This window comes from Cyrtonyx montezumae, unplaced genomic scaffold (genome assembly GCF_038088225.1).
Source record: "Cyrtonyx montezumae isolate F1298 unplaced genomic scaffold, pur_monq_1.0 scaffold_10, whole genome shotgun sequence".
NCBI lineage: Eukaryota > Metazoa > Chordata > Aves > Galliformes > Odontophoridae > Cyrtonyx > Cyrtonyx montezumae.
In genome coordinates, this window is record NW_027071826.1 from 45,816,605 (window position 1) to 45,834,524 (window position 17,920).

The window sequence follows — 17,920 nt, forward strand, 5'->3', positions numbered from 1 at the left end:
CGCAGGCGCCGCTCTGGCCGCCGCCGCCGCCTCGTTGGTGCCGGTGAGGCGGTGGGGTCCGGCGCCATGGACCGCAACCCCTCGCCGCCTTCCAGCGAGGCGGAGGAGGAAGGCGATGCGGTGGGCAGCACGGTGTACAGCAAGCACTGGCTCTTCAGCATCCTCACCCGCCTCATCGAGGTGCGGCCCGGGGCGGGGCGGTGTGAGGGCTGAGGCCGGCGGGCCCGGAGCGGGCAGCGCCTGCGGGCCGAGACCGGGCCCCGGCAGAAGGCCGCTGCCCTGACCGGGAGCCTTCTTCCCGCTGGGGCTGATGGATGGGCCGCCCTTAGGGCTTCCAGGCGGGTCTTCGTCGTAGCTCACGTAGTGTGCCCCACCCCTCAGGTCATCAGCCCCGAGAAGTCCGAGCCCAGCGTCAACTCCGAGGAGATCCAGACGGAGCTGGATGAAGAGATGGAGAATGACATCTGCAAGGTGTGGGACATGTCCATGGATGAGGTAGGGGCCAGGCACTGCGGTCAGACCTCTGCCATGTTACCGAATTTTATCAGTCTAAAATCTTGTGGGAAAGAGTTGAGGAGAGGCGCGGGGTGAAGGAGTTTCAGGTGGTATTGCCTCTGCGGTCGGGTTGGCAGCGTCCTTGGAGTCTCTGAGCAGAGCAGAGGTGCTTGGCATCGAGGAGTCTCATTGCTCTCTTCAGATGGAATGAATGCTTTGTGTGCCTCTAAGCTCAGCACCAGTATGAAAAAGCCTTCTGTCAATCCCGGCTTCTGGGCTGTGTGTTTCTATTCGAGGATATAAGGCTTAACTGTGTAAAGGGGAGTGTAAAAGAAACAAGTGTTCTGCCAGAGCTGCCCACCAGGTGTCCCTCAGGTCATGCATCAGCTCAGCTGGCAGCAGTGGGACTTACTCACACCTGCAGGTGTGGATCTGAAGCCTGGAGTAGGAGGACAGTGGCAGTGTCTGTATCTGTAGCAGTTTGTTTATAGAAGTAATATTGATGCTGTCTCTAAAATGGTATGTTTTCATCTCCTCGTGATAATGCATCTCACTAATCACATATATTTACAATGAATAAACAGTCTTTTAAACTTAACTGAAGACTTACAGTAGCAATGTAACACAACTTTTTGGTACAACTGTGGAAATTTGAGAAAGCCCTGGAGCTGTTCAGGAACCATAGAGGTGCAGTACTGAGGGACATGGGTAGTAGGCACGGTGGGGGATGAATTGGGGTTGGGCTTGGTGTTCTTAGTGTTCTTTTCTGACCTTAATGATTCTCTGATTTTATTAAATGAGATTTCCTCCTTTGTATGCTCTGTTCAGGTGTTGCTGGTGATCTCATTCCTTTTGTATGTATATATATATATATATATATATATATATATATATATATATATATGTAAAATACCACCACTTGAAAACAATATTTGTTGAATTCTGGTTTAGCATGCCTGACCCTTTGTTAAGAACAAGAAAAACTATATGTGGCTGCTTGGTTTGTTACAGAGCATTCCACTGGCATCTTGAATCACTGCAGAGGCTTGCTTTTTCTCATTGAAATGCAGGCATGGTGTTGGTATTAATTGTTGGTAAATACATCGTTTCTTGTAGTGAGTCTTTGATTCAGACTTTGATCTGTGAAAAAAGGTTTGATTTGTGTTCTGAAATTATAAAGTCAGTAGGTTAATTTGCTTTGTCATTCGTTCTCTCTGCAGGATGTTGCTTTGTTTCTTCAGGAGTTCAATGCCCCTGATATATTCATGGGAATTTTTGCCAAATCCAAGTGTCCTCGTCTGACTGTAAGTATGGGCTGTCAAAAACTGTCCCACACTAATAGTAACAAGGAGAAAACCCAAAATGCAAATTTAGAATGCTTTTTAGCACATTGTTTTTAATGTGGTCCAATTAGTAACTATTTTGGTGATGATGAAGCTGATACATGTCATTATCAGGTTAATTGACATTGACAGATTAATGGCATCAAACTTAGTTGTATGGCTTGTTAAAAAAAATCAGCAAGGACAGTCTTTTTCTTCCTGATAATTTACTTTGTGATTACTGAACAGAAATGGACAAGAATTTTGTTTTATCAAACCTACAAAAATAATATTAGTTAGGAACTGTTGATCACCAGTACTTAATGCATTTTTCTTTTTCTACCCGTGTTCTAATGTCATTGCCTTGCAGCTTGCATTGCATAGTGCACTAGCATTTAGAAGTTCAGGATAGGAGAGAGAGGAGAACATTAATAAAGAAGGTAACTGTGTAGTCAGGGCTGATTTCCACATTGCTGAAGATGAGTGATTCTCAGGATGCTCTGTGTTAGTCCCAGGCACCCACAGGTGTTTCAGAGCACTTGCAGTCTCCTTTATAGGAGTGTGCATCCTGGTAGAGAGCATCTAGACTTGAATATCCTAATGGGATGCTCTGCTTCTGTTTCTTTGGAGATCTTTGCAATTGGAAAGTAATTTTTGCTAGAAGCTTATATTAAGATAATCCCCCTCTTTAAAAGGGGGAGGTAGGATATTTTTGTCCCTAGGACTCCTTATTGCTTTAATAATAGCAATGCCAGACTAACTTCAAAACAGCATCTGTGTACCGTGCTAGTGAGCTTTTATTTCGGGGTGTATTTGCTTTTATGAAATGCTTGAACTGTGCTAAATATCTGAACAGTACTTGCTGTGTACTTCAGTCTAACAACATCTCTTAGAAAGTCTGCACTTATCTAGACGTTACTAAGTCATAAGAACTTGGAAATCAAACTGGAAAGCAGCTTTGAAACTTTCTTACATTTATCTTATGGCTGTGGAAATAAAATTGTGAACTGTATTGCAGATATTTCATTATACTGTGCATTGACTTTTCAGGAAATCTGTGTGGGAATATTGGGAAATATGGCCTGTTTCCAAGACATATGCATGTCCATTAGTAAAGATGAGAATCTCGGGTAGGTGTGTATATACTTTATACATGCATAAGTACTGTTTTTATGGACTCTGACAATTACAAAATGTATATTATAAAAGGAACTAAATTTCCTTGCATTGCCTTCATTGGCACATTTTTGACAAACCCTAACTGCTTGGAAAAGTGTTCAGTGAATATAAAATGAGTGCCCATCGCTCGCCGGTACGGTTCATCGCCACTTGTCAAACTCTTGAGTTTTCAATCTGAGTCTGGCAATCTTGAAACACTGGTGATGCGTGTACAGTCTGGAAGAGCTGGGTCTAATCATAGGACACTGCTGCAGCTGTGAAATTCACTTTTGATTTTATATTTAAAAGTTTTTTCATAACTCTTTTATCTTGGATTTTCTACTTAAAGCCAAGTGTTACTGCAACGTTTGTGTGATTCAGACTCTCCGACTCTCCTGGAAACAAGCAGGTAGGTCATCTCAGGAATTCACATATCATTAGTGTATGTTCTGCTCTGTTCTGAGGTCCTGGGGAAAAAATAGGCAAGTGGGCTCATTATTTCAATGTCTTCCCATCCTATCCTTTTGTCATTTCCACTTCATTCTGGAATCAATTTTCTGTGGGCTAGATTCCTGTTTCCTGTCACTTCTATCTCTCTGTTTTGGATTTATGCTTGGATAGCTAAGATCAATGCTCTGGCTTCTGATCTGTAACCCTGGCAATTTCTGCCTAGGTTGTTGCTGACTTGCCTCTCCCAACCCGAGGTGGCCAACATTTGGGTTGAGAGGATCCGAGACAGCCCTTCAGTGTATGACTGCGTGTGCTTTATCATGTCAAGCTCTACAAACGGTGAGTTGCCAAAGTGTGCTGGGAATTAATGCTTTGCAGAAGAAGTAAGAAATGCAGTATGCAATTACAAAGACAGATATTTTCATTTAGGAGTACGAGATTTCTTTATTTTTAAGTAAGCCTCCTGAATTCAAAAGACACCAAAATAAATTTGCCCCACTTTTGCAGGATTTTTAAATATACACGTGTAAACCCAGCAAGAAAAGTTCATCTACAGGACTCCAGATGATTTAGCTTTTAGAATTTGAAAAATACCAACACTGTGTTTGGGTTTTTTTTGCTTTTGATGGCTCAGAAGTCATGCTCATTCCCACTGAAATCACAGACCTCTGAGTAAAATGGAGGTTAGCATGTGTAAGCTTAGCCAAAAAATGCATATTTAGGGACAGGTTTTGCCACGTTTTATTTCAGAAGCAGAGGTTTGCGCTTCTCAGGAGCCTGAAGTCTCTACTGAAAAAAGACCCTACTTTATACCCTGTCGTGCCACTTACAGTGTGTCAGTGAGCTTTTCAACAGACCCTATTTATCAAGCTTTTCACCTCATTTATACCACAAAAAGAAGATGAGCTTAGCAGCCCTTAGGAGATAATGAATGAAACTGATGTATTTCAGCACTTATTTGATTTGGATAGATTTGTATGTGCACTAATTTTTGCTCTTTATTTTCTTGAATTTGGTTTCTTCTTTTTTGTGCAGTTGAATTGCTGGTAAAAGTGGGTGAAGTGGTAGACAAGCTCTTTGATCTAGATGAAGAGCTGATGTTAAACTGGATTAAAAGTGGCACTTGTCAGTCTGTGGGACCATCTACAGATGACTCTCCTGAAGAGCTTCCAGATTTTAAAATTGTGCCTTGTATACTTGAAGCAGCCAAACAAGTCCGGTATGTGAGATTCCTGTTTGGTTTTGTGGCCGGGGGAGCTCCTTGTAACCTTGATAATCATATCTCTAACTTGCCTTTGTTTCTTCTTTTGTTCTATGTAGCTCAGATAGTCCAGAAGGACTTGATGTTTATATGCATATCTTGCAGCTCCTAACAACAGTGGATGAGGGCATACAGGCTATTGGTAAGACACTTGAATTGCTGCATGTGATGGGACTAAAGTTGCAAGAAACTTCCAGCTCATCAGATGTTTAGTGAGAAGAAAAATATTTTGCGTACCTAGATTCAGTCTGATGGGTTCTCTTTGTTTCTTTTTCAAGTGCAGGCTCCTGATGGAGGAAAAGAAACTTGGACCTTACTTTATGACCTCATTTGCCACGAGCTCTGTCAGCCGGATGATCCACCAGTCATTGTGCAGGAGCAGAAGACGGTATTGGCCTCTATTTTGTCCGTGCTGTCTGCCATATTTGCTTCACAGACAGAACAAGAATACATCAAGATGAGGAAAAGCAAGTCATGCTTTTTTGTTTTGTTTTGTTCTTTTTGTCGTTTTAATACTGTTACAATTAACACAATGGAGTGAAAGAATTAATTTATTACTGTTTAGTAGATGTCAGTTCAGAACACAAAATTCATATGCGTGTTTGAATACAGAGCTCCTAAGTTGCAAGTCTAAGAATCACAAGTAGCTCAACACTCAGGTACTGGGTGGCTCTGAGCAGTTGTGGTATGAGAATCTGTAGATTCTCTTCAGTTTTCTCCATTGTCCAAGTGCATGAAAATCACAGAATTTGTCTGTGCCTAAAATAAGAGGTGTTGCTAGTCATTTTTCTCAAAGGGAGGTTCAGTGCTTAGATCCATTTTATCACCTGTTACTTTTCAATCCATTGATAAGTCTTTAGAATTGAAGGGCTTCATGGGGAATGTGAGTCAGCGCCACCTATGGCAGAAAGAGGTTTTGCCAGTTTCGTTTATCACATGGGATTATCAGGATGCAAATTTAACATACAGGATTCTTTTTTTTCCCTTCTAAAGGTGCTAAGTGAGGTGTGGCTGCCATTAGGTTAGCCTCTAGTTTCATAAAACAGAGAGATAAATAGATGAGGGAATGTTACAAAGGGCTCCAATCCTCACCATCCCTGCCACTTCTGCAGACAGATCTACACAAAGAGTCTCTTCTCTTAGGAAGTCAGAAGTGGGTTTCTAATGTCATCACAGGATTCTAGAAATAATTCTGCTTGCTTTAAGTTACCAGAGAGAGTTGCTTTCTTCTATTCCTTACCACTGCTGTGGAATTTGAATAGATCCAGTCAAGAATGATTTGGATTTTAAGTTGTTCCACTTGTTTTTTTAAACAACTGCTGATTAAAAAACATAACGCTGTCAGAGTACATGTTCCTGTAGGCTTTCTATAAAATCTTCCCATCTGCCTCAAAATTGGAATTCCTTGAAAGGATTAGGAAAACAGTCAGCGTTACACTTTCCCTTCTTTGTTCCTTTCTATTAGATATGCCTCTGATTGGGAGCTTGATTCGTATCTTACAATACATGGAGGGCTGTGGGAAGAGATCTGATGATAACTCAAAGGAATCTGAACAAGAGGAAACTGGAAAGGCTGAACTAAAGGAGGAAGACTTTCATTTGAAAATTTTGAAGGATATTTGTTGTGAATTACTTTCCAATATGTTTCAAGAGCTGACCAAGGTAAGAATCAATGAAGTTTGCAGGATAGGTAAGAAGGAAAGATGTTATTGTGAATGGGACGTTTTTCTGAGCAAGTGAGATGGCATGCTGGAAGTTCATTAGGGAGCTGATCAGAAAGTCTGTAACAGTGTGTGGGATAGCAGGGACACCTGTATTCTGAGGCATGTGCCTTCAGGGTCAAGATTTTGTATATTAAGCTCTCCAGATACATGTTGCCAGTTTCTTTAGAAGAAGCTAGTTTATTTTGGAAAATGTAAGAATAACAGCTCTTACGTAAATACATCATCTCAGTGGGACTTCTTTATTGTGGGAGCATTCAGAAGAAGGGTGGGTCTTGTAAGGTGTGGGCTTCCATACCTTATTGTATCAACGTTTGATACTCTCTTAGAACTCTTTAAGTTCTGCTTGCTTGTGGTTGTTTCCTTTGTTTTGAGAATGAAGTATATCCTTAAGCCACTGTGTGCACAGCTGTGAGTTTTAATTTGACAACTGCTCACGATATACTAGTTACATTTCTCCTTTAATTTTCTAGGAAAACACATTAGAAGGACTAAACCAGGGACATTTAAATGAACAGATGTGTTCCTGTGCGTTCCAGAACCTCTTGCCCCTGTATTTCACATCAGTGAGTATGTGGCAAAGTGCATAAGATAGCTTAAAAAGTGCTGCTCCTGTAAGGCCTTTTAGAATCAGGAATAGAACAGCAGTAGGACAGAATTGCTCTGGCACAGGCAGTGAGTGCTTTTGGCAGTCTCACCCTCTCTTAGGGCTTACTTCAGTCACAGCTTTGCCTATAAAATCAGCTGATACAAGGGTCAAACTGTGCTGAACGGAGTGAAGCTCTGCAAAGGTCTGCCAGCTGGGAATTTGTCCTGTATGTTCTTATGGAATCATTATAATATTTTTTTCATGTAGGAAAGGTTCCTTTGTCTACGTTCAAACAATAAAATAACAGCATGGACACAGCAGTAACATTTCAAATCTTAGACCAACTGAAGCTGTGGAGTTGAGGAGGGAAGGCATTTACTGTGGAACGTTTGTTTGTTGTTCTTTATAGTAGCTGCTGCTGATAGGAAGATACAGGAGCAGAAAGACTCCTAAACCTAATATGAGAGTTGCAGTCCATGCAAGCGGGCTTCTGGTTGATTGTTGTTCTGTGTGCATTTGTGCTTGCAATTGTATTTCCAGGTGGAGAGTTTCCTAGAAGTTCTGCGTGAAGCTGACCCGACACTTGCTGAAAATCTAGAAAAACGTTTCCCAAGCCTGAAGGTCCCCACCTAAGAGTGTACATGAAATACTTTTCCTTTTTTCGAATGAAGATTTTGGACTGTTGGTTACAGTGTTTCAGAAATCAGTTTTTCAGTACGTGTGGAAGAATGGGGCAACTTCCTTACCAGCAGGAGGCTTTCAAGAAATGTAGCCCCGATTAAATTAGGTATTATCTGGTCTGCATGGTGAAGGAAATCATTTGAAGTTCGGTTCTGCATCTTCCATCCTGTTTGCTCTGGTGATGAAAGACTGCTCACTTCTTGTTGCTCCTGTGCAGCATGGTGTTGTTTGAATAACTCTTGGTCCTGTGCTTTTCAACTTACGTTGAAGCAGCAGAATTAATTAAATGCACCGAGTTGTTTCTAGCGTGATGCTGGCATTTTCCAAGTTGCTGCTGGCAGCAGAGAAATGAATTAATGGGAAATCTCAGATGTCCTTTGGCTAAGTTCCTTCATGCACCTGATAGTAACAAGAGTTAAATTACACAGAGAAGAGTTTTTTTTTCTTACAACAATACCTGGAACAGGTGTTGTAACAAATGTTTCATCCTGCACCTTCAGAATCTGTACGTGTCCTACATTGAAGCCTCTTTTGCGCTGCAGCACAGAGTCATGACATCAGGCCCCATGCCTTTCAAAGATTGAGAATGTGCTTTCCAATGGTGTGTGCTGCAGCTTCCAGCCACGGCAGCCAGTTACCCAGAGTTAATGTTGTAGGATGGGTTTGGTTTAATCCTTGGCATACTTGCCAGCTTCTTGCTTTTTTAAAGCGATCTGTACTTCATTTTAGGGAGGCGACACCTATCACACTTCTTGCCTTGTTTGTGTGTTTTTTGAGTCCTCTGTGAAGGACGTCAGAAATCCCTTGCTAGCCTGGCTTTTCAGGGGAGGTAAGGTGTTAGATCACTTGCAGTCAGTGAATTCAGTGTACAGTCTTTTAAGAATCATGCTTTTAATTACTTTCCATTTTAACTGCATTACGTTTTCACATTCCTGCATGCGGTGCAGCTAACATTCTTTTCTGTGTCTGCATGAGCAGCACATCAGCTTCAGGTGTTTCTGTGAATTGGAGAGGAAAACAATTGGTCTTCATCAGATTTGGGATGTAAAGGGAAGCGGAAACCAGAGCACGGAGAATAACAATACTGTTGTACACACATTAGCCAACTCTCCAGGCCTTTATTGGCTTTGAAGTATTTTGCTGGGCTACGTTTACCCCAGGTTAGACATACATGGGACAAGTACAGCATCTGTATACATACATAACCATTTCTTCCAAACTTCAAGTTTTCAAAAAAAAGAAAGGACATTTTGATCTTTTCCTTGGGCTGCCAGCAACTTCTGAGTTGTTGGAGTGGGATTTGGAATTAGAAAGTCTGATTTGTGTTACCAAAAAGAATTGCAGTGGTTTCTATCAATTTTTGTATGCTGTGTTTATTGGAGAAAACTGGGAACTGTGAATAGGATGACAACATTTTTCGTACTACTTTGACAGTTTTGGGATATTTTCTTAAACCTTCAGCTTTGTAATAAAGTTTCTTTTTTTAAAAAAGAAATCTGTATGCTCTTCTTCATTCCAAGTATCAACTGAATTCATTTTCTGAGCTGCTGGAAGTTTCCATTACTCTCTTGAACATGTCCTTTACAAGGAGCAAAGCTGGACCTCTTCATACAGTCACTGTCTTGTAAAATATGCTGTTCTTCATTGGATGCTCACTTGAACCATCTTTTGCTGTCTTTGCTTGGCCATTCTCATGGTCTGGAAGTAAATATCTCTCTCACCCACCTGCTGACTTTTGGGAATAAGTTCATCCCCAGATAAGTTGTATATATCTTCGCAATAGCCAGCCACAGTTGAGAGTTCTTTCTGTTTTGCATCTCCTGATATTTGCTGGTTTCTGATGGTCATTTAACACACCAAAAACAAAAAAAAAAGGCCTGAGACATTACCTGTTGTTTTTTTTTTCTTCGTTCTTAATTGTGTATATCAGGAGTTAGAAGGAACCAAACAAGTGTGCAGTATTGGTTGGCTGATGGTTAAATGTGGTCTCACTGATTGCAAGGAACGGGTGAGATGCAGCATTTTGCTGATAGGACTGCTTAAGTTGGATGATTCCTAATGCCTGTCAAGCAGTAAAACAATTGGGCAGTTTCCATGAATGGCAAACCAGCTGGGTCCTGTCCTCTCCTCTTACATGGTGGAAGGAACTGTAGACGTATGTTCATCGGCCTTGCTTCTGCAGAGTACAAATGCAAGTACGTTGGAAATTGTATCCTTTATAAACCTAATGGAACAAAGATTTGAGTCATTTGCCTCACCAAATAAACAGCTGTTCTTTTGCAGCCTGTGCTCTATGGATGAGGCAGAGCTGTCTTTAACAGAGAGAAGTTGATGCCAAATTGTATGCGAGGGAAATGAGCAATGTTTTTGACACTGAGACAGATGCGGAAGAAGCTTTGTGGCATCAGGTGTCTGTTGTGCCTGCCGTGGTGCCCGTGTGTTACACCATCTTGCCAGCAGGGATCTACCTGCACTTGTGCTTCACAGCCACAGTATGCATGTTCAAACTATAAAGGTGGTGGTGGTTTTTGTTTGTTTTCTCCCCTCCATCCTACCCATCCTTTGACACTCTCCATCAAGTCAGAAGTTGCAGAGCAAAGACCTAATTCACCCTCAGTGCCTTCTGCAGTGCCCCGAACAAGAGGAAGGTCTATGAAGCATTGAACTAAAGTAACAGGAGCTTGGTCCTGCTTAGGCTGAGCTGCATGAGAATTGTAGTATGAGAACACCTAGAAAATTGAGATAGAAATTGTACTGCAAGGGCTAAATTTAGATTAGACTTGTAAAGTTGGCGTCATAATTTCATTCAGAGATAGGAGTATAGTGTTATGTTTGACTCCTGTTTTGTGTCCATCTGGCATCTTTTTCCCATCTTTATCCCACATGGCAGCTTGTTGCTGGTGGGGCAAAGCAAATCCAAAGAAATGTGGTATGTGGGGAAAAAAACCAATAAGAGAATGCTTAATCTGCTCCCTTGATGGCGCGAGGTGATCGTTGCTGCTGTTCTTTCGTGGCAGTTCCAAAGCATATCCTTTGTTTTCCAAAGAAAATAAAACAGTATTAATTTTTCCTTTTTAATGTCTGCTGTTTACTTATTTTTTGTTCCAGATGATGATGCAATTCACGTGCTCAGCTAAACTCATTGGTAAAGGACAAACCTACCTCACCTGGAGCGAAGTGCAGTCTGCTGTAATGTTATACAATTTCTCCAAAGTCCTTCATGTGCAGGCAAAAAAAAGGCTTTGAGCAGCTGTGTATTCACTCCCCAGTCACAGCCCTGTGCATCAGCCATGCAGTTAGTGTGCCCATCACTCGGAGCTGACAAGGCGTGTACTGAGTGAACCTGACATTGCAAGGTTGGTAAAATAAGCCAGGTTATTTCCAAAGGCCATTGCTGGAGGTTTTGCAATGGGAAATACTGTTCCTATTCCTTCTTGCTTTCCCAGTTCAATGACTCATCTCCATTTTTTAATTTGTTTTTATAATGCAGGGAGCTAACATCTTATCTAAGAGAAAAGGCTTGCTTCTGAATGCTTGTGGGGAAAAAAAAAGAACAAATGCAGAAAAAGCATGCTGGGCTTCTTTCTGCTGAAACAGTGACTCTAGAAAACAGTGATGAAGAAGGGAGGAGGAAATAAAACAGGTGTAAGAAGTTTGACGGGGGAGAAATGTTGAAGGAGGAATGCATTATCAGTGATCTTGGTAGGACTCTAGATTTGTCCAGATGGAATATCTCATGTGTGATCAGGTTTGCGCCTGTCACAGCTGATGTCCCACGTTGTTGGCAGTCCCCCAGTTTCTGCCCCTTTATCCATTTTCCAAAGAAACCTTAGGAAAACGGAGGCACCTCGACGTTGTCCCGTGTTGCAATGGCAGCCATTATTTATTCTGTGCTTCAGGTTATGCAAACTCCATTTTAATTTTGCAGTGAGCTTGTATCAACGTTATTTACCTTGTGCGTTGTTTTTGGTGACAGCCCTGTTTAAAGCAGCTGTAAGTTTAACGAGCTATCTGTTAACCTTTCATAGAAAGGAAGCGCTTCTGTCAGTTACCCTAATGAAATCATAAAAATCATTTCCTGTCCCCAGCTGTAGCCCAGTCCTCATATCTTCTGTCAATAGGAGGATATTGAAACATACAGGAAAACACACGTACACGTTGATCCTACCTTACACTATAGCCACAGCATTGTATTTAGTGCAGCAAATTGTAATTAGCCAGTGATGTCAAAAGCTTTTATTTTCCATTTCCATTACAAGTTCTGTGTATTGCGCAAACTCTTTTATTCAACATGAAAGAGTTTTCTCATCAATCAGGTGGGAAGGCTGAGTGTAAGAGCTGTATTCGTTCTGGACTGATCTGTAAAGATCTCATTTTTTTTGAGCTAAGAGAGTAGAAAGGAAGAAAAAATGCTTCAGTTTAAGTGGAGAAAAAAGCAGAAGTGCAAAATACCTTTATTTCATCTTTTGGGATGAATGACTGAATGGAAGGAGGTGAAATAGTGGTTAGAAACATTGGGAGTAAAGGGAAAGGGAAAAATTAATGGTGAAAACTTGAAAGAGCAAGATAGGATTTGAGCTTCGTGAGTTCTTTTGGTGGAGTAGATAAGAAGGGCAAAAAGAAAAAGAAACACAGATTAATTGCCTGTGAGCTATAAAATGGTGTAGGTCCAAGCAAGGCCTTCGAGGCCCCAAACCGTATTGGCTCTGAGTGGTATGAGCTGCTCTTGTGAGAAAATCCCAAGCCCAAGTGAAGGGGAGATTTCTCCTTTCACTAGAGCTAAGTGTACACCAGTTGCTCTCTTGTAGTAACAGGATAGTAGCAACAGACTGAAAATTGCACTTGAAAATAACCCCAGCTGTCGGCTCCTGCTTTGGAAGAGCACCTAACACTGCAGTGTGTTCAGTGTGGAGGACTTGGTGAGTTTTTTGCTCCGTGGTCTGAGGCTTAAGAGAGCTTTTTTGGAGATCCTGCTGAGTGCAGCATGGAGTGAAGTGGTTGGTTACCCTTACAGGGAAAGGAGCCATGGCCGTGATTTCCAGTCGTTCTGCTGATCCCCACGTTTACTCAGACTTGAAAGAAGTAAACTTAATTACATTAAACAAAGCATTTTCCTTGCAAACATGCTCTGGTCCCTTTTGCCTCAACTGAGAAATAACGAAAAGGTTACAAATAACGGCTGCAGTCTATTTTTTTCTTTTTTACCTTTTGCAGAGAACCATGCACAGGTGTAGTATGCTTGTGGGGTCAGAGGAAGAGCCCACAGGGGTGTTTGAAATTGTGTCTTTTGAATATAAATCTCTACATGAAATTGTCAAAAGGAGAAAGACATCATGGTGGCAGTACTGCCTGTTGCAGGTCAAGATGGTTTTCAATAGCAGCAGTGATGATGGAGCTGAAGCCTTACCAAAACAGACAGAAGCAGTTCCACCACCTGCTTGTCTTTTTCAGGCCAAATGACATAGCATGTGTCAACACAGATGTTAGTTATGGTGTGCTGTGTCCAACTTGCCAGCAAGTCTCTGACGACAGCCTTTATCGTGTGAGTTCTCAAGGGGATTTGCACCTGCCTGTCAGGAAATTCATTCTAGACTTACACTCGTGTGTGATAATAAGGTAAGAGGAAATGGGTGAGGTGAAAAAGTTTAACGGAAGGCAAGAAATGCCAAATCTGATGGCCTTTGTGCTCTGGAGTAGTTCTGTTACCAAGCTGAAAACAGTTGATAAATCACAGTTGTTCTTGATGGAAAAAAAAAAAAAAAAAAAAAACACAGATTTATAAACAAGCAAACACTTTCTCCATGGAATTTGCCAGAAATTAAAAACTATTAATGATCTTTTTCCCTCATCTTTTTCTTCTAAAAGTTAGTGCTCTCTTTGTCCATCTCTGTCTCTCTTGCATTTATTTCCTGAAGGTCGTGTGAACAGGTGGGAGCTTCATTGTTCATCAGGTCACTAGACGTACTGCTGCGAATGGCACCAAGCCCTGCTTGTACAAATACATCTTTGTTAAATCTCCACAAACTTGTCCTGATTCACACTGGCATCCTCTTGTCAGTGTTCATAGTTACGTGTCTGCTCACAATTTACCACCCTAATATTTTATCCATTATCCTGCTTACTCTTTAGCTAATGCTTTTAGCTTTGAATATTCTTTTAATGCCATATTACTCTGAAACAGAATTTTGCCCAACAGTTACTAAAAGCAAAGCTTTCTAATCAGGGAGATGAAGCTCATTAGTGTTGTGTTTTCACAAAACCTTTCTTTGATGCAAACTAATTAATTTTTACCCACTGCAAAATCGTCTTAACTGTAATGGGAGCTAAAATCTAATCAGATAAAAGAAACTCAGATGGAAAAAAACAGCTGACACAAGAACACAGTGCAACGAACAGCTTTTATTAATCTTGGAAATGATGATCTGCCTTACAGCTCCAAGGCTGAACATTCTGCAATTGCCCATGTGTTTACAGTCCCTACTGTAAATTGATGATTTTACAATGCTTGCTGGTTTTCATCCTTACAGCAGAAGGTGTCTATGAATTAATTTACTTTGTTTGTGCTTTGTGAATGTTAGTGCTTGGACAAAACTGTACCTCCATCATTTGTCCTGCTGTGTGAATAGGAGGGTTTCAGAGGATGGGGAGGGTGCTAAAGCCTCCGTGCTGAGAACAATCCTGCAGCCTCATTTCACTTTGAAACACAAATGGAGGACCATAAAAAATAGGCTTGGAAATAGAAACTGAGACCCATCCTCAGTTTCAGATAGTCTGATTATTTTTAGCAGGAAAGCAAAGTGCAAAATTATTTCAGCAGTCAGAACCGACATCATCTGTTCATTTGGAGCTTAGAGTAGGCTCCTGGTTTTCCACGTCCATGTTGTATTTAAGACGTATGAAATGTGTTGAACGCGTCTTTCAGCTGCAACAAATCTAATGTCAGACAAACTTCCCAGATGAGTACAAACTTTGGTAGAGGCTGAATGCTGGTGCATGCTCGTGGTAAGCCTATGTTGTCAGAAGTGTCTGAAGAGCTCCTTTTCTCTTTTCTGAATGGATCAAAGTGTGCTGAATTGCTTTCTGAGCTGTGCTTATTCATTTCATTAGGAAGTACAAAGCTTCCTCCTTTGTTAGCTTTTTCCACCTCACTTTGAATGCATAATATTCCGCTGTTATATTAATTAGGCCAACAGGCTGAGGTTAACAAACGCTCAGTTGCTTCTCTTACCATCATCCTTATTTATGCATTTGAGTATTTCACTTGGTGTTTGCCTGTGATGTGAAAGAATTGGATAATGTATTAGTAGAGCCTGAGCCACACAGCAGGCAAGCTGTGCTGGCCTCATCCCTCACTGGTCCAGCTTGGCCTCAGGCCTGCTTTATCACCTCCACAGGACTCTCTGGAGATCTGTTGGTGGCACCCAGTGGCCATGCCCTGAGCTTGCCCTGCTCCCCTTGCTTAGGTACAGGGCACTGCCCACCCACCTGCTGTGAGCAGTCCTAAATGGTGCTGTTGGAGGGGTGTGGGTGGGTGAGCCTTACCGACCAGCTGGCCATTCACCGTGGGCACCAGCAGGGCAGGGTTGGTGCTGCCCAAGCAGAATGGTATTTATAATGCTCACTCAGGCCATGCTGCTGGAAATGCAGTATATACTCATCCTCTCTAAGCTACGTGCAGAGTTGCACTGTATTTCCAGGCAGTATTTAGGTTAATTTGCTAAGTTTCCCACTTGGGTTTCCCCGGACCTGGCTGATGGTGTGGCTGCACCAAAGCTGCTGTAGTAAAAGGGGGAATTTTTGCTGACTTGCACGGAGTGACAGATCTCTGGGAGAGCACATGTTTAACTTGAGGTTGCTTTGCCAACAATGAGCAGATTTAAAAAAAAACAAACTACAACAGAAGCAGCACAGAGAGCTCTTCCAGGATTTTGGTTCCCAATCAGACAACAGTTTTGTTAATCACTAACAAAAATTAGTGAATAACATTCACTGGTGATAACAGACACAACAGGGTTTCTCCCTTGCCCCAAGAGCATCCTAACTAGCTGATGATACTACAGCTGGCTGCATCACTCCAGGCAGGTAATTCACCTGATTGGCTCTTACATCTTCACTGGAAAAGGGTTTTTGTAAATGTTTTCAGTAATTGTGTAATTTAATGTATCTGGATGAATCAAATGTTTCATTATTCAACAAGGATTCATAAGGAAGAGGGTTAGCTGATGTCTCCAGGTGCTTCTTGGCACCCACTTCAAACACAGTGCGTGGTGCTGGTGAAAGGTTGGGTGAAATTGCCCTGGGGAGGGTTTGTTGGAGGAACGGTGGTTCACATAAGAGGGGGCAAATGGAAGAATTCCCCTGCTGAAAGCTGAGGCTTTTCGATTTGTACAGCTCAGACAAAATTGAAAAGTTTTTGCATTTGGAGCTGTTTAACTCCTGACAATGGAGTAAATAATCTGAAAATAATGATAAGTTATCTCTTAAAAAGTCGAAGATTGGGATAGTGAGGCTCACATCAGAAAATGAATGGAAACAAATGCTGCTGCTTAGGTGTTGTTACGATCAATGCTTTGTGAAGATGAAAAACAAGTAGAAGAAAATGAGTCAGATTTTTGGACCAGCAGTTTTCAGGCACCAGTCCATGACAGCATCCATAAAACACGAGCAGAATATGAAGATCTGTAAGACCTAAACTGAGAAGAACATGTCTCCTTCTGGTACATGAAGGGAGCTTGTAAGTAAGAGGAGGGAGACCAACGTTTTAAGTAGTCTGATAGTGATAGGACAAAGGGGAATGGCTTTAAATTAAGAGAGGGAAGATTTAAGTGAGATGTCAGGAATGCATTGTTTACTCAGAGGGCGGTGAGGCCCTGGCACAGGCTGCCCAGAGAGGCTGTGGATGCCCCATCCCTGGAGGTCGGGTACCCCTTCAAGGCCAGGCTGAATGAGGCCCTGGGCAGCCTGGTCTGGTGGGGCCAACCCTGCCCATGGCATTGGGGTTGGAAAAGGCTGGTCTTAAATGTCCCTTCCTACCCAAACCACTGTATTGTTCCATGACCTGTGGACTTCTTCAGGAAATGACTGAACTTCATCACTTCATTATTAGTTCTGGCAAATTTAGGACCCTTTAAATAGTTTCAGAGGAATGCATGATGTTCATCTTCACTCTTCCTTGTGACTTCTGTAGTGCTTGTCTAAATGCTCTGTGATTCTTGGACGTGACTTGTAATAACAGAAAGACAAAGGGTTGTGATTAGAATTTCCAGAAGGTTTTTATTTTTATTTTTTTCTGGGGAAGGTAATTATGATAAGGGCAGACTTAGTATTAAATTGTATTAAACCTGTTTTCTTCAGGGATTTAAAACATTATGCCTTTCTCAGAAAAAGTGTAAAGTGGCCACATTGCCTCTGGCAAATGCTCTGGTTGGGAAGGGAGATGGCTGGGCCAGTGAAGCCCAGGGAGTGGCTGACAACGTTTGTACCACGGCAGTGATGCTGTGAAATTATCAGGTTGGAGATTAGAGCACTTTCTCCTGCTAGTCAGGGAGAAGGGGTAATTCACACTGATGACCTTGATGGGATTGAGAAGGCTTCAGGGCTCACTGATTCCCTCCTTCAGTGCTGCAGTATCCAGGCAGTTAATCCCATCTTTCAGCAGAAGATTAATATCTGCACCTCGTTCCCCTCCTGCTTTTCCTTGGCTCTTGCCACGTCAGTTCCGATGAGTGGTTTTGTTGAACAAAATGAGGGTTTTTAGTTTCTTTCTTTCTTTCTTTGTTTTGTATCCGCAAAGATGTAACAGCTTAGCTGAGTCTCTGCTTATATTACCTGTGCCCCGTGGAGAGCTCTTCTCTTTGGAGGAAAGGAGATGTGACGCTGAAGGTTTATGTTGTTCTGTTTCACAGATAGCAAAAAAAAAAGTCCTTTCTCTTTATTGTGTGTCCCTCTTTGTAGGGGAAGCTCTGGAGGTGTGACTGCCTCTTTTAATTCTTGTCATCCTAAATGTTTCCTGTGCATTTTTTTTTACAACCGTGTTCCTGAAGCTACTCCCATGAAGGGCCAAGAAAGCATGGGACTTTTCCCTCTGCCACCCCTTCTCACTTGGAGCCAGAGGCTGCTGAGGAAAGGAGGATTCATTTAACAGGAGGAATTACGAGGGGATAATGTAATTGAAAGCCATCTCTTGGAGCCTTCCCGGTTGCTCGGTGCCAGCGTGACAGGTCTCGTGGCAGCCCTGCTTGGC

At 42.0% G+C, this 17,920-nt stretch overlaps 1 protein-coding gene across 1 annotated transcript; it reads left to right on the forward strand.

Annotated features, from left to right (window-relative positions):
- The first annotated feature begins 37 nt into the window (after positions 1-37).
- On the forward strand, positions 38-7,870 carry SAAL1 (serum amyloid A like 1). Its single transcript, XM_065755241.1, has 12 exons — positions 38-180; positions 382-495; positions 1,716-1,799; positions 2,868-2,947; positions 3,325-3,384; positions 3,649-3,764; positions 4,461-4,644; positions 4,746-4,828; positions 4,965-5,153; positions 6,152-6,348; positions 6,881-6,973; positions 7,537-7,870. The coding sequence occupies exons 1-12, from the start codon at positions 67-69 to the stop codon at positions 7,627-7,629; spliced, it is 1,407 nt and encodes a 468-aa protein (XP_065611313.1). The 5' UTR covers positions 38-66; the 3' UTR covers positions 7,630-7,870.
- Positions 7,871-17,920: the final 10,050 nt, after the last annotated feature.